Source organism: Alexandromys fortis, unplaced genomic scaffold (genome assembly GCF_014885135.2).
Source record: "Alexandromys fortis isolate MF-2015 unplaced genomic scaffold, M_Fortis_MF-2015_v1.1 scaffold_188, whole genome shotgun sequence".
In the NCBI taxonomy this organism is placed as follows: Eukaryota; Metazoa; Chordata; class Mammalia; order Rodentia; family Cricetidae; genus Alexandromys; species Alexandromys fortis.
In genome coordinates this window covers 2,692,786-2,708,549 of record NW_026068159.1, presented here as the reverse complement: position 1 = coordinate 2,708,549, position 15,764 = coordinate 2,692,786, and the positions used below count along the sequence as shown (strand labels likewise).

At 36.6% G+C, this 15,764-nt stretch overlaps 1 protein-coding gene across 7 annotated transcripts in view; it reads left to right on the top strand.

The window, feature by feature from the left end:
• Rps6ka6 (ribosomal protein S6 kinase A6) overlaps positions 1-15,764 on the top strand; it is a 181,690-nt gene that overhangs the window by 145,909 nt on the left and 20,017 nt on the right. For all 7 annotated transcript variants that reach the window (XM_050127559.1, XM_050127557.1, XM_050127556.1 and 4 more), the window contains 3 exons: positions 4,761-4,837; positions 6,441-6,558; positions 15,410-15,550. In XM_050127559.1, coding sequence (XP_049983516.1) covers positions 4,761-4,837; positions 6,441-6,558; positions 15,410-15,550 — 336 coding nt within the window. The remainder of the gene's footprint in view (positions 1-4,760; positions 4,838-6,440; positions 6,559-15,409; positions 15,551-15,764) is intronic.

Sequence of the window (15,764 nt, the reverse complement as noted above, 5' to 3'; positions counted from 1 at the left end):
GAATCATACATTTTAGGACTAAGATACATCTTTAGATTCACTTTTGATTTGTTTTTAAATAGAAACATTGTTTTTGCCTGATAAATCATCTGTTGTTCCTTGGGAACGAAGAGTAAGAGAAGATGAGGCTGGAAAGTTCAGTACTACAGATTGTACTTTAGGAGCTCTCTGATACTAGTACATCCTGAAGCAGTAAGACAAGATTGATGAAGTCAATCAGGGATTGCACTGGCTACATAAATTTCTTTATAACATATGTTTATAAGTCAGGAATTGTTTTTAACATGTTGCAGATGTTGATCATCAATGGCAGTTGTTATATACTAATCCAAATATCTAAAACTCATTTTGAAAAAAATGATTTTGCCAAATCAGAAAAGTGTGATCAGATAATCTGAAAGTGAATTCTTATCTCATATATATTTTATATTTATATCAAATATTTGATCATTTTAAGCAGCTAATGTATATTGTATGTAAATATATTTTAAATTAGATGTTATGAAAATATTTTCTGAAAATGAAAATATATAAAAGTAACTATCAATGAACTATTCTCCTTTTAATTTTTATGAATTTCACTTTAGATGTGATTGGGGTATAAATACAATTTTGCTTTTATAAGCTCTTGATGATATTATTTGGTTTGTAACAAATTAGGAATGTGTGAGTGATTTATTGTGTACTTTAATGACACTTATAATGAATATACAATTTTTACTCAATTATACTGGGTAGAAGCTATGCTTTTCAGAAATAAATCTGGGGTACATATTCCCAAAGAGGTTATTTTATTTGGACTGCCCTCATGTGTATGAGATACTACCTTGTACATAAAAAAAAGTATTTCTAGGCTTTCTTTTTAATAGGTTAGGAAACAAGAATATTTGAAATTTGGTATCTTCTGCTAAATATAATCTATATAGTCACCATAAATTTTCTAAATAGTTATCTTTAATGCAAATAATAATGTATTATCTACTTATTTTAATGGGAAAATTCTTAATCTTGGCTTAATTTTGTATAGTTTTCCTCTTTTTTTTTTTATAGAAACTTACTAGAAAAAGTTTAGGAATGAATGTGCCCCAAAAGAACACCAAAATAATTAAAATAAATAAACACACAGTATATGCAAGTTCAGATTAATGGTTAGGTAAACATTTTAGGATTAATGGTTAGGCCATCATTTCAATGAATATATGTACATAGTACAATACAGTACACTGCTGCTTTTTAATCCTAGCAGACTTCCACTGCAATAAGACACTTGTTTATTGTAATAGTGAAAACTTTTCAGATGGGCATGTGGAGAGCACTTCTCCACAACTGGCATTTATTTGAACTACCTTTGGCTCGCACTTGTGTGTTTTGAGTGCTTTGAAATATTTTATCAAGTGCTGAAGACCCTGCCGAAAGTTAGTAATTATTTCTAAGTTCTTAGAAATGAAATACATTAGTCTTTAAATTTTCAGATTCTGTCAAAATATGCTATCAAACTACATACAAGATAGTCATTTTAAAATGGATTCATAAAGCTTGAAGTAACCATGCAAATATTTTAAAAAATAATAGAATTTATGGGGCTGTGCTTTCATAATTTAATCACATTACATAGAGTTCTGATTTTCTAAGAAAAATCACTGGTTATTGCATTTTTATTTTATTTTTTAGGTTTTTCAAGACAGGGTTTCTCTGTAGCTTTGGAGCCTATCCTGGCACTAGCTCTTTAGACCAAGGTGGCCTTGAACTCACAGAGATCCCCCTGTCACTGCCTTCCCAGTGCTGGGATTAAAGGCTGTTACCACCACCACCTGGCCTTGTTATTGCAATTTTAACAAAGCATTAAAAAATAATGTTCACTAAGTTTTTGGATATGTTTTGCTTCAGTCATCCTTTTATGATTTACTTCATAGATGTGCATTTCTTTATTCTAATCTCTCTAAGATTATCCTCAATTATTTACTTTTATACAAGAAAATCCAAGAATATTATATTATCTGACTGATAATAAATGTGTAATTAAGTCTTAGAATGGTCTTGAATCTATTTAACTTAAAATAAATTTGAAGAATGATATATTCACAGCTTCTGATAATATAATACTGAAATTACCTTATTTTCCTATGGATTGTGCTAGCATATGTTTTGTGTCAAATATTCATTAAACTTTAGTGCAAAAGAAATGAGAATTTCTATATGTTACTTTTTGGAGACTTGAAAATCCAAATGGTAGAGAGGGTTATAGAATTAACTACTTTAATTGTCCTAAATTTATCTTGATGCAAGTGAAAAGATACAAAATTACAGGCTGAATACTATCCTCATTCATTAATTCTGCCACCATGCCTTGTTTCTCTTTTGGCTTTATATAGTCATTATTGTATGACATTGAAGACTAATTATGGAACAAAATATTTTCCTTTTTTACCCACACAGAATGTGACTAAGTTTGTAGGAAGTAAAAAACGAGATTTGTGTGATGAACTATAATATTATAACACTTACTGCACAGTTCCACTGTTCTCATACCTTAGAAAAATTACACAGATATTGGACCTTTTCTTAAGCCTGAGGCTTCTGGATTTAAGCAGTTTTCCTGCCTCAGCCTCCCAAGTATCTAGGACTATAGGTGCATGTCACTGTTGCTGCTATAGTAGGTAGCAGGAATATGGGAGAGTGAAGCCCTAAAATGAGATAGACTAAAGTTTCATGCAATGGCTAATTTTATTCAAAGCATCAGACTGTTTATATTCTCAGAATTAAACAAGGTCAAATGAGCAAAGGTTGCACGCATTTAGGCTTTTGACAGTCACAAGGTTTAACCTCTGTTTGGAAACATCAGTCTAAATAGTAATAGATGATAAGTTATGGTTAATCTAAAGCAAACACACTTCTATTTACTATACCTGGGAGGGGGCAAATAAAGTGTCTGGTATAGAGAAACAGAGGTTACAAGACTTTGGCCTTGTCGTCTTGGCATTATTTCTCAAGCTCTCAGAATCTCATGCAAAGCACCATTTCAGGTAACTCTGTGAAGGCACATAACATACAAATATGAGTAGGGCAAACTAGGTAAACATGGGATGTCTAGAACTGTAAGAGGTGTTAAGAAATGAGAGCATACAAGAATAAAAACACTGTGATGTAGCTTTAGGTTGCATTCATTAGAGCTTCTATAGTCCAGTCTTCCATAGCATTTCAGTTTTAAATATGTGTCCTTTATTTGTTCTAAGAAAATGTCTCATATAGCCAACACTGACCTAGAGCTACCTGATTGCCAGCATTACAAGCATGCATCACCATGCATAACCATGTGTGCTCTTATTTATAAATGTGTTTATAGGAATTATAAATATATTTTAAGCAAGTTACTTATTGTTTATGTCTGATAATTGTGAAAGTCATAACTATAATATTTTAGCCTTTTCTAGATGAAAAGTCCACACTGATGGTTATGTAGCCTTCAATGTTAATGAATTAATAATCTTTCTGTTTTATTTCTTATGCTTTAGCAGTATGCTTAATTTCTTAATTTAAAAAATGATGCCCTCATTTTATCTTTTTTTAATTTTAAAAAAATGACATTGATATGTTTATTTTGTGTGTTTGTGTACATGAAGAGAATGTGTATGCCATGGTGTACATGTGGAAGTCAGAGGAGTCAGGATCATCAGGCTCGGGTCACCATTGCTAACTGTGCCATCTTACTGTCTCCTCATCCCTTTAGTTTTTCCACAAATGCTGTTGAGGTTCTTAGAACTTACATTAATTTGCAGTAAAAATATTTCTGGTATTTGTTAATAATGTCCCTCAAACAAAACTATTTGTACAAATTATTATATAAATACTAATAAAGCTATTAGAAATTTATCAGAAATATCCTGCTGTTTTCACGATACCATCCTTGTGTCTCAAACTATCTTATGACACAAGTTTTCCTATTATCTTGTTTTGTCTTTTTTATTACAGATTTATACCCACATTACATAGATATAAATCATTATTGCAATTCGTTGTTGTATAACGCGTAGTCCTTTTACAAAATATTCACATACATACAACACACACCACACACACACACCCCAATCACTAGGAAAGAGTTATCAAGCAAGATGTGATGACTCATATCTGCTGTAATTCCAGCACTTGGAAGGTTGAAGCAAGATGATTGTCACATGTTTAAGGACAGCACGGGCTATATAATAGGGAGTTCTCAGTCATGCTCGGCTTTAAAAGAAAACCCTGTTTTCATAGATATTAAAAGCACTGCTGTTTAGTAAGAATGCCTGTTCTACAGTACTAACCAGTTTAATGATGATGGGCCGGTTACTTAACATTGCCCTCAGTGTCATCTTCAGAATTGGAATAATTAATATCTACCTCATAAGAGTTAATATCAGAATGAAAAGCCTCAGTATTATTTATAGTTCGATCAAACACTTGTACATATAAGTCTTAAGTTTAGATGTTTGTTTATTCAATTTGAAATGAGGAAGAATGAAGGCTTTTATATCTTACAGGGTTGCTTTTTTTCGTGTGTAGTCTGTATTACATACCAGCCTATAATAATCCTAGATCATGCAGTGTTTGCTGATTTTACTTTTACCTTTGCAGGACACAGAATAATTTAAAATTTTATATTTATATTTATATTATTAATATTTATGAAATTATTAGAATCTATACAATATTGCAGTGAACTATATATATATATATCAGTTTATAGTACTAAGATTTCATACCATGAATTTTTTTTGCAGGTTCTCACTCAACAGGGATATGATGCTGCTTGTGATATTTGGAGTTTAGGAGTCCTATTTTACACTATGTTGGCTGGGTAAGATATTTACAGACTCTTGTTATTTGAACTTGAGTGCATATCTTCATCTAGAAAGAGTACAGAAGAAAATACTGTTAGACATCCCATTAATATTTTCAAATCTATACTTTTATTTATAAAATGAGAACAATACAAAAATAGAAAAGCTTTCATATAGAATATGCTTTAGAATAAGCCTTTCATTTTTACACTGTGTGGTTAACTATTGAACTTACTAGACTATTGATTAGCTGTGTATTATAATAGGAGCATGTCCACTGAGCTTGTTAATATTAAGTTAATTTTATTAAGAAAGCACTTTAATTCTGGGCAACAGATTTAGTAAGATGATTGATAAGAATATAATACTACACATTAAACTAGAGAAGCATATACATACATGTCCACCATTGATAGGATGAAGATACACTCAAAATAAATATGATAATAATTAGACCATGTTAATGTTTGTAATTTATAATTGGTTAAAATGACATTTTACTCTTAATAGGGAGCAACACTTATTTAAAAGTGAATAGTTATGGTTATATGAATTATTGTGATTTTAAAAAAGGAATGGTTAACTAGTAAATATCAGAAAGTTAGGTATGACATTTTAAGTACTCAGTTTAACTGCTTATAAAAACATAAAATACATTAGCAACATAAATTAATGCTAATTGTTAATTGGCTGTACATAATTGCATATGTCAGAATTTTAAAAATTATAAGCTCTTTATAGAATGGTGTACCATATCACATATAGTCAATATTATAGGTTTTAGACCATAGGATATAATTTCTTCCTTGTTGCTTTCAAATATTTGCTTTATGATTAAATAAGAAATTATTATATATAAGTATGTGTTTGATGTTATTTAAGCCCAATTGTTAGATGAAGGAATGAAGACTTTACTGCAAACTGTCTCCTAATACTTTTAACCATAAATCAGCTTTCCAATTCTCAAGTATAAAGAAATTTTGGTTACATCTAATAAAGTGTTACAAAAATGATCACTTTTGTCAAGTTAATTTTTAAAATCCACCTTAAATTTATGAATTTCTTTCAACCCATGAGTAATTTTATGTACATAATTCAGAGGCTGTGTTTTTATTACATTTTCATCAATATTAAATATAATTTGTTTTCATAAATATTAACTGAAAATTGTAACTTATTTCCACTAATTATATTTATAAAAATAAAACGTTGATGAATAAGCTGAATTGGTACAATATATTATAATTATGTAAGAATTAAAACTTCTTCCGAGTAAATATATTGCCTTGCTGACCTTAACCTTTCAAAATAGAATATTTGTGCTTTATTGTGGTCTCATTATAATACTATATGTTTATATAAAAGTCCACCCTTAGTTTGCTGATCAAAGGAAGCAAAGAAGTAATCAGCAAAATTCTTTACTTTGTCAAATAATTTATTAGGATTAAATTCATTGTTTGAGATACATGATTTCATATTAATAGTAAAGGGAATTATTAAGTAATGATCTTACCTAATAATAATGCTTCTTTTTATATTTGTATATAGACTTTAGCCATCACTTTCAATTATGTACAAAATGTACCTTTGTATGTTTATTAAAATCTACTTTATTAACAGCTACACTCCATTTTCCAATGGACCCAATGATACTCCTGAAGAAATACTCCTGCGTATAGGCAATGGGAAGTTCTCTTTGAGTGGTGGAAACTGGGACAATATTTCAGATGGAGCTAAGGTATAACTCATAAATATGTTTAGTTTTACTTTGTTCATATTAAATTATTAAAATCCTGAAACTATATTCCTTATATTGTCATGTCAGTTTTTATTTATTTAATTTTCTTATTACTGAGATTATAATTACTTTATTTTCTCTTTCTTATGTCCAAATCCTGTTGTGTAACCCACTTTTCTCTTTTAAATTTATGGCCTCTTTTTCTTTAATTGTTTGTGTGTGAAAATCAGCCTGCCCAATCTGTATAATGCCACCTGTGTGTATGTTTTCAGGACTGAACATCTGGGATAACCAATTGGTGTGCTCGTCTCTAGGAAAGACTAATTTTTCTTGCTCAAAGCATTTCTCTGTTGCCTGGGTATAGGGTTAAGTTTTTTTAAGCTTTTTTTTCTTTGCATGTCTATTGAGGTCATTCAGTTCAGGACATTATTAGGGAGCTATATTGGTGGGATTTTATGGTTATAGCACTTGTCATACATCACATATACCAAATGAAGTTGAATAGAAATATGTGATCAAAATTGAAAGCTTATATATTATTACTATGTATAGCTGGTATGTTTGCCATCTGAGTATTGTGAAGTGAATAGAAAATTTACTGTATTTTGTTATTCATGTCAGTTATAAAGCTTTTATTATAAGTATATATAGATGAAAAGAAATTTTAGGGTTTCAGTTTAGATGAATTTATTAATTTTGTTGACCATTGTTTCAGCATATTATCAAAGTATAAATGCCCTGCTATAGTATAAGTATAAATACCTACATATTAATATAATAACTATTATACATGAATGTTACATGTATTATACATGAAAGTATAATTTTTCAAAAACTGACCAGTAATATCATAAAAGTAGTCATATGTAAGTGACAAATTATTCGAATCTTCCTATTTTTCTTTTAGCCATCAAAATATTTAGTGAATATTGCTTAAGATAATGATACTTTTGATCCCATCCTCTGCTCATCATTCTATCAAGGAGAACTTTCTTTTTTTTTTTTTTTTGAGGGATGATTTAAAATAAATAAGATAAAGTCCTATTCAAACAAGTTTAGTTTTTTTTAAAGTAGCAAACTATTTACATTTTGTTATGAATACATTTGTTAGTAAAAAACTAATCACCATTCTGTACTGTCTTTATTAGGAAGAAGTTATAATAACAGTCTGGTATGGATTTATGTCTAAGTCATGATTACTGCATGTATATATTAAGCTATATATCAATAGAATACATGTTTGTGTTAAAAATCAGTACTTTCTATATAAATGAACTCCTTTTTGTGTTAAGGCACTTGGAAACCATTTATGAAGTACGTGTTGGTTTTGGCATAAAACACAGTTTGCTTGGCACAGCCTTGATTTATAGCTTTTACTCATGTGTAGTGATTCAAGTCTTAAATTATTATAGCTTGTCTTCAGATAACATTTCATTTTGAAGTTGATTTTTTCTTTAGAAATATAACATTTTACTTTTTCATAAATGCTATAACTTAATGCTACCAACGTTGAATGCTTGCCATATTTATGTGATAGTTATTACCCTGGGTTTGCTCCCCAGTACCTCATTAAACTGAACATGATGATGACACATGCCTCTATTTTCCCAGCACCAGGTAGATAGAACCAAGAGAGTCAGAAGTTGCAGGTCATCTTGTTCAGGGATGACTTGGGTATATGGAAGTTCAAGGTTAGCCTAGGGTGAATGAGAATCTACTTCTAAAAATGAAACAAACAAAAATATAAAGCTGTAGTAATTATTCAAAATTCAAGTATCATTTTTTTTAGTGTTGATAGGGGAAGGATGAAAGATCATTTTAGAATAGCAATTAAGACATAGGATAGTGATAGATTACATAGCCTGACTTCATGACTTACTAAGTTTGTGACTTTCACACTGTTACCTAACCTATTTGTATCTCGGTTACCATATCAAGAAGTGATGTTAGTAATACCTACCTCGAGGTTGTTACAAAGATTAAACACCTCATATATGTTATTTTAGTATTCTGGGTATTTTAAAACAGGTTGCATATGTGATACATAGTAAGTGTTCAATTATTTGGAGATAATATGATTGTAGTTTGCTATATGGCAGGTAATCAGCAACTGAGACCCTTCTGAGTAAAATTTATGACAGTCCATTTCAATTTTTGCAGACATGCACCTCCTTAAATTATCCTTCATTGCTCCATTTATGTCACTATTGATACATTTTGCCATACTTATTTTATATTTGTATTTAAATGATACATAAGCCATAAAACTTGTTCATATTAATAATATAACTTACACTGCATTAATAGGTATACATTGTGTAATATTTAAAGTAGGTTAACATATGTACCTCCTCAAACACTTATTTCTTTAAAATAAAACATTGAAGAATTCTCTGTTCTAGGTGTTTGTTTTTATCTCTAGTCACACTTCTCTGTGGTAGCATACCAGAAATTCTTGATGCTATCCAATGGTAACTGATCAAAATTACCCATCTACCCTCCCCACATTTTACTCTCATTTCTATGAGATTGACTGCATTAACATTCCACATACTGAGTGAAATCATGTCATAATTGTGTTGCTATGCCTGGCTTGTTTCACTAACATATTGATCTCCAGTTCTATCCATGTTGTCACAAATTACAGAATTTCATTCTGTTGTGACTGAATGGTATTCTATCTTGTACATATATAAACTCATATACATAGATACACAAAATATTCACTCATGCACACATGCACTACCATGAATTATAATTATAGGTTTGACATGAAGTTTATGTTCTACTGTCATCAGCATGTAATGCAGAAAGCCCTTACTTATTGAATGGATTAGCTAACTGCATGACAGCCTCCCCTTTATGTTTTATCTGAATATGCAAACCATTACATCTTGGGGTTCTAGCTTTCTAGCAAAGTTCTGTAGCTTTTTTTTCTTGCCCATTTAAAACATTCCCATTTTCCTGTTATCTTAAATGTTCATTTCCTCTTTTGTTACTAACAAAATCCCAGTTCTAGAAACTTGGTGAAAGACCCTAATTTCTAGGGCTCAGGGAAGGATTCCCCCAGACTCAATAAGCCACGCCAATGAATGCAAACAGCAAGAGGTTTTTTTTATTGTTGAGGGCACCTACAGGTGACTCAGTACTCTCATGAGACTGAGTCCCCCCCCCTGTATTTATAGGGAGGATTTACATACCAGGGAAGCATAACAACAGCAACATCATTGGTCAATTCAAATTATCATATGGGGTGGGTCAACATCAGGACAAAAACAAGTCTAGATCCAGCCAGTTTCAGCCAGTTTCTGCCCCCTCATGTTTTGATAGATTACACAAAGGATTGGGTGTTTTTCCTTTTTGGCAGGTGCAACTGGTCTCAAGACTGCTTCTGCTGCCCACAGATCTCTTGTTTTGCCCTGGCCTAGTTGATCATAAAAACATCTTAAGTTGGAGACTAGGGTTGGGGGTCTTTCATTTCCCCCCCCTTTTTCTTTATCATGGATTAAATCTTTATGTCCATTGGTTCTGATCCTTAGCTAGATTAGACTCTGAATCCGTTTTTCTCAGCATTTGATATTGCTGGGCCAGAACCATGAAAAGGTCAGATATATATAGAGAGAGGTTAAAATTAAGAGCGAACAAATCTTATCTTTAGGGGGGTTTGAGAGCGTTGAAGTTTCCATGGGGATTCTGGGTCAGGGGTGCCAGTGAGATGCTCTGGTTGGGCTGCTTTGACCTGTGAAGCGTGGATCCAGGCAGCAATTCCATCCACCTTCAGGGCTGTCAAATGGCAGTGTATGGCCCTTTCCACTGTGGCTCCAAAGTCTTGGTCTGATGTCTCTGGACCCAAACGCTATCGCCTATCTTGTAGGGATGTGGGACAACAGGTGACTGGTCTAAGTCCTGGTAGACAGCTGCCAGGGACTTCCAAATTTCCTGTTGCACCAACTGGAGAGCTTGCAAGTGAGCCTGCAGGGCAGTCAGCCTGCTGGTATCAACAATATCAGAGTCAAAGAAGGCAATGGTTGGAGGAGGGCCTCCATACAGGATTTCAAAAGGAGTTAATCCATGCGATCCCGGGGTGTTCCTGGCTCGATACAGTGCCAGGGGTAGGAGCTGCACCCAGTCCTTAGCGCCAGTCTCAAGCATCAATTTAAAACCTCCTTAATTGTTCTAGTCATTCTTTATTGCTGTCCTGAGCTCTGGGGCCTATAGGCACAATGCAATTTCCAATCAATCCCCAGTAACTTGGCCACTAATTGACTTACCTGGGAGACAAAGGCAGGACTATTATCAGTCCCAAGTACCTAGGGTAGTCTATACCGTGGGAAGATTTCTTCCAAGAGCTTCTTGACAACGGTCTGTGCAGTTTCCTTTTTGGTAGGAAAAGCTTCGACCCATCCAGAAAAGGTGTCTATAAAAACTAACAGATACTGATAACCATACATGCCAGGTTTAACTTCAGTAAAATCTATTTCCCAATGGATCCCTGGCCTATGCCCCCTGAGTCTGAGTCCAGGCAGCCTGTTTGTTTTGCCAGCATTTACTTGGGCACAGGCTTTACAATTGCTAACAATTTGCTATATCAGGGTTTCTTTCTTGGGTATATAGCTACCCATTTCCTGTCTGCTGAACAGGGTGTTCATCTTCTTGGTGCTCAGGTGGGTCAGTTTATGTAAAGAGGAAATTGGCTCTCTGGCTACATGTACAGGCATTACTGTCTTTCCTTGGAACATCCATCGTTGTCTCTTATGATCATAGTCTGCCCCCAATTTCTGGACTATATCCAGACCTTTATCGGCATAGTCAATCAAATCCAGATCTTTTTCTGGGCCTTCCTGTCAGTCCTGTTCAGTCAATACTGTTACCGACAAGAGCTGAGGGTCTAGGGCCGCCTGCTTGGCCGTTTCATCTGCCAGGCGGTTTCCTTTAGCTATTTCAGTCTCCCCTTTCTGATGTCCAGGGCAATGTATAATGCTTAGTCTCTTAGGGAGAAATAAGGCTTTAAGCAGGGCCAAGATTTCAGCCTTGTTTTTAATGTTCTTTCCTTCTGAGGTTAGAAGACCCCTCCTCCAGTATATTTCCCCATGAACATGAGCGGTGGCAAAAGCATAGCGGCTATTGGTATAGACATTGAGTGCTTTATCTTCTGCCAGCTCTAGGGCTTGGGTAAGCACGACGAGCTCTGCCCGCTGAGCTGAGGTTCCAGGTGGCAGGGCACTGGCCCAGATTACCTGCTTTCTGTCCATTATTGCTGCTCTGGCATTTCTTTCTCCGTTGAGCAGGTCACTTCTTCTATCCGTGTACCAGGTTAAGTCGGCCCCTTTCAGGGGTTGGTCCGTTAGGTCCAGCCGGGTTCCATGCATTTCCGCAAGGATTCGTTGGCAGTCATGAGGGGTTTGCCCCTCCGGAGTGGAGCAACGTGGCAGGATTCAGGATGACTGCTGGGCCGAAGTGGACCTTGTCTGCATCCAGCAGGAGTAACTGATAATGAGTCATTTGGGCATTGGAGAGCCAGCAGTTCAGTGGCTGGCAAATGAGTGACTCAACCACATGAGGGGCTGAAATGCTGAGGGGCTGTCCCAAGGTCAGTTTTCCAGCGTCTTTTATGCAACAAGAGATCACAGTGCTGAGTCACTGTGACAGCCAATACGTAACCAAACATTATGGATCCTATGTGAAGGACACCAAACCATGGATAATAATGGAATATCTTGGTGGATGCTCTGCCCTGGATTTAATAGAACCTGGCCCTTTAGATGAAATTAAGATTACTACCATATTATGAGAAATTCTGAAAGGACTTGATTATCTACATTCAGAGAAGAAAATCCACAGAGATATTAAAGCGGCCAATGTTCTGCTCTAGTTCAGACTGAATGTTGGGCTCCGGTGTCTACTAGGAAGGTGACTGGTTGCCCCCCTACTTTCAGGGTTGTCCAGGGTCGGGGGGGGGGGGGGGACTGCTGGCCCTGACTGGCCTAGTCTTCATCTAGGGCCAGCAATTGGGCCGGCTGTTTCCTGGGATTTCTGGGTCTCTTGGGACAGTCTTTAACCCAATGTCCTTTCTCTTTGCAGTAGGCACATTGGTTGCGGTCTACTCCTGGCCTCCTTCTGTCTCCCATCCTATCTGGATTCCCTGCTTCTGGCTTAGTCTGGTTAGCTACAGTGGCCAAAATGTTGCTTACTTCCCTAGTTCGTTTCTTGTCTCTCCTGTCCTCGCATTCTTCCATTTTCTTTCTAAGCCTATCATCTCTCTCTTCCTGCAACCTACGTAATCTTTCTTCTTTTTCTTCTGGTGTCTCTTTTTTGTTAAATATCTTTTCTGCCTCTTTCATAAGATCCTGGAGAGTATAATCCTGCAAGCTCTCCAGTCTCTATAACTTATTTCTAATATCTGGAGCAGATTGCCAGATGAAAGCCATGGAAACATTGCCCCGTTGATCTGGACTCAATGGATCATAAGGGGTGTACATACGGTAGACTTCCATTAGCCGCTCTAGGAAGGCGGCTCCTCTGAACCCTGTGTGACTGCTCTTACCTGGGCCAAATTAAGTAGGTCGGTGCCCTGCGCCACAGAGGCCCGCAATGAGAAGCTAGCAGTAGAGGCGAAGACGCTCCCTTCCTGCAGCTGTGTTGAAGTCCTAGTCAGGACAATTCAGGGGAAAGGCGGCATCAATCTCATTGGGGAGTTGGGTTGGGGCCCTGTTGGCCCCTGGAACATTCTTGCATGCCTCGAGGAAAACGCGCTGTTTTTCCTCTGAGGTCAGTAGAGCCTGCAAGAGTTGTTGGCAGTCATCCCACGTGGGTTGATGGGTTATGAGAATAGACTATTAGGGCCGTGAGGGCAACAGGGTCCTTCGAAAAGGACGAGTTATGGGTCTTCCAATTGTACAAATCGGAAGCAGAGAATGGCCAGTATTGAACCTGGCCGTTCCCCCCCTGCTGGAGGGGAAACGCCTGGGAGACAGGCTCCTGAGGCTCCGGGTGTCCTCTGAGGCGGCAGCAGTTCCCCTTCTGTCACCCCAGCTGGAGTGGTGCTGTCTGGGGCAGTTTCATCTCCTGGTTCCTCAACTTCATATTCATGATGTCCTTCGTCCCCCACCGGGGCTGGTGGAGGCTGATATGGTGGGGGGGGGTCCTCTGTTAGGAGGTCTATGAGTGGTCCCCCCAAGGGAGGGAGGACTGGCTTGGGGATTATGGGCTTGGGTTTAGGTTTCTCCAGAATAGGATAAAGGCAGGTAGGTTGGGGTTTGAGGGAGGCATCGGGACTGGGGGTAGGTTGCAAAGGGGTGGAGGAGGAAGGAGGTTGAGGAGCAGAGGGCTGCGGGGAGACAAAGGGGGAGACCCAAGCAGGTGGGTCCCGAGCCAAAGATTCCCAGGTGATGATAGAGGGAATCTGATCTGGGCATCCTTGGGGTTCTGGGCTGAAGACACGCTCCTTAATCTGCAAGATAACATCCAAGTTAAAGGTACCATCCTTTGGCCAGGTGGAATTAAGAGTCGGCCATTCGGAGGTACAAAGGAGCCGCCATTTCTTCTTGACATCCACCCCCTGGCCTTTGGCCCAGAGCTAGACGTCTTTCCAGTGTCCTAGAGTCAAACTTAAGGAGGTGGTTAGATTTTGTCCCATATTGGGCTTTTCTTCCTAATACATCAAGACAAAGACTATACAGACAAAACAGACAGACAGCAGGCCAGAAGCCGTGTGGCAAGGTTTTGGCATAAAACTGAAAGCAAATGTTCAGACGGAGAAGGCCAGACTACATCTCCCCTACTCTCTAGTAGAGTGGCCAGTTCATTCTCAGAAACAAATTGGACCCCATAAAATCGGGCCCCAGGAATCCCCGGAACGTCTCCCAGGGTGGCTAAAGAGGAGTACAGAACCCATCAGCTCCCTCCTTGCCTCCTTTGCTTAGCCTACAGAGCATTTGTACATACAAACGACTTACAGAAACACCTAACGAATCACACAATGGAACACACAATAAAACACTCAACGGACAGACGGTTACCTCCGTGGCACTGTGGGTTATCGAGTAGGGGAATCTTGATGGAACCTCCAAGATGAAAGACCCTAATTTCTAGGGCTCATGGAAGGATTTCACCAGACTCAATAAGCCACGCCAATGAATGCAAACAGCAAGAGGATTTTGTATTGTCAAAGGCGCCTACAGGTGACTCAGTACTCTCATGAGACTGAGCCCCCCTGTGTATTTTTTCAGCAAGTATTTATAGGGTCTCAGGGTTACATACCAGGGAAGCATAGCAACGGCAACACCATTGGTCAATTCAAATTAAAATATGGATTGGGTCAACATCAGGACAAAAACAAGTCTAGATCAAGCCAGTTTCAGCTAGTTCCCCCCCCCCCCCGGTTTTGATAAATTACACAAAGGACTGGGTGTTTTTCCTTTTTCGCAGGTGCTTCTGCCACCCACAGATCTCCTGTTTTGCCCTGGCCTAGTTGATCATAAAAACATCTTCAGTTGGAGACTAGGGTTGGGGGTCTTTTATTGGTACACATGGATTTACAAAATAAAAACTTTATCACATAATGAAAAATCTGATTCATGATTATTTTTTGTCTTTAGATTTTTTTGAGAATTTCATATATGAGCACTGCATCTATATCACCTATATCGCTCTTGCCCCTCCTTTCTCTCCATCTTTCCCTTTCAAATTTGTGACATATATATACACACACACACACACACTGAAAGCTAACTATTCAGAGTACATATACTGTTTTTCATAAGTATTGATAAAGCATTTTAATTACTGATACTTTCATATTTTGAAGGAATGTGAATTATGTATTTTCATGTAAATTTCTGTATTCATTTAGGATTTGCTTTCTCATATGCTTCATATGGACCCACGTCAGCGTTATACTGCTGAACAAGTATTAAAACACTCTTGGATAACCCAGAGAGAACAGTTGCCGAGGGATCAGCCAAAGACAAATGATGCATCACATGTTGTTACGGTAAAATGAACACACAATTAATGTGTATCTCATGTTACCCATTGATGTATAAAATATCTTTATTTCTTGAAGATAGATTTTTTTTAACTTCTGAGTGTTATTTTAAAACTAAAACTCACTCTTTTGTCACGTTTTTTTCTTTTTTTTAATATAATTTTTTATTGAAAAAAAATTCTGCCTCCTCCCCTGCTCCCCTTTCCCTTCCCTCTTCCCT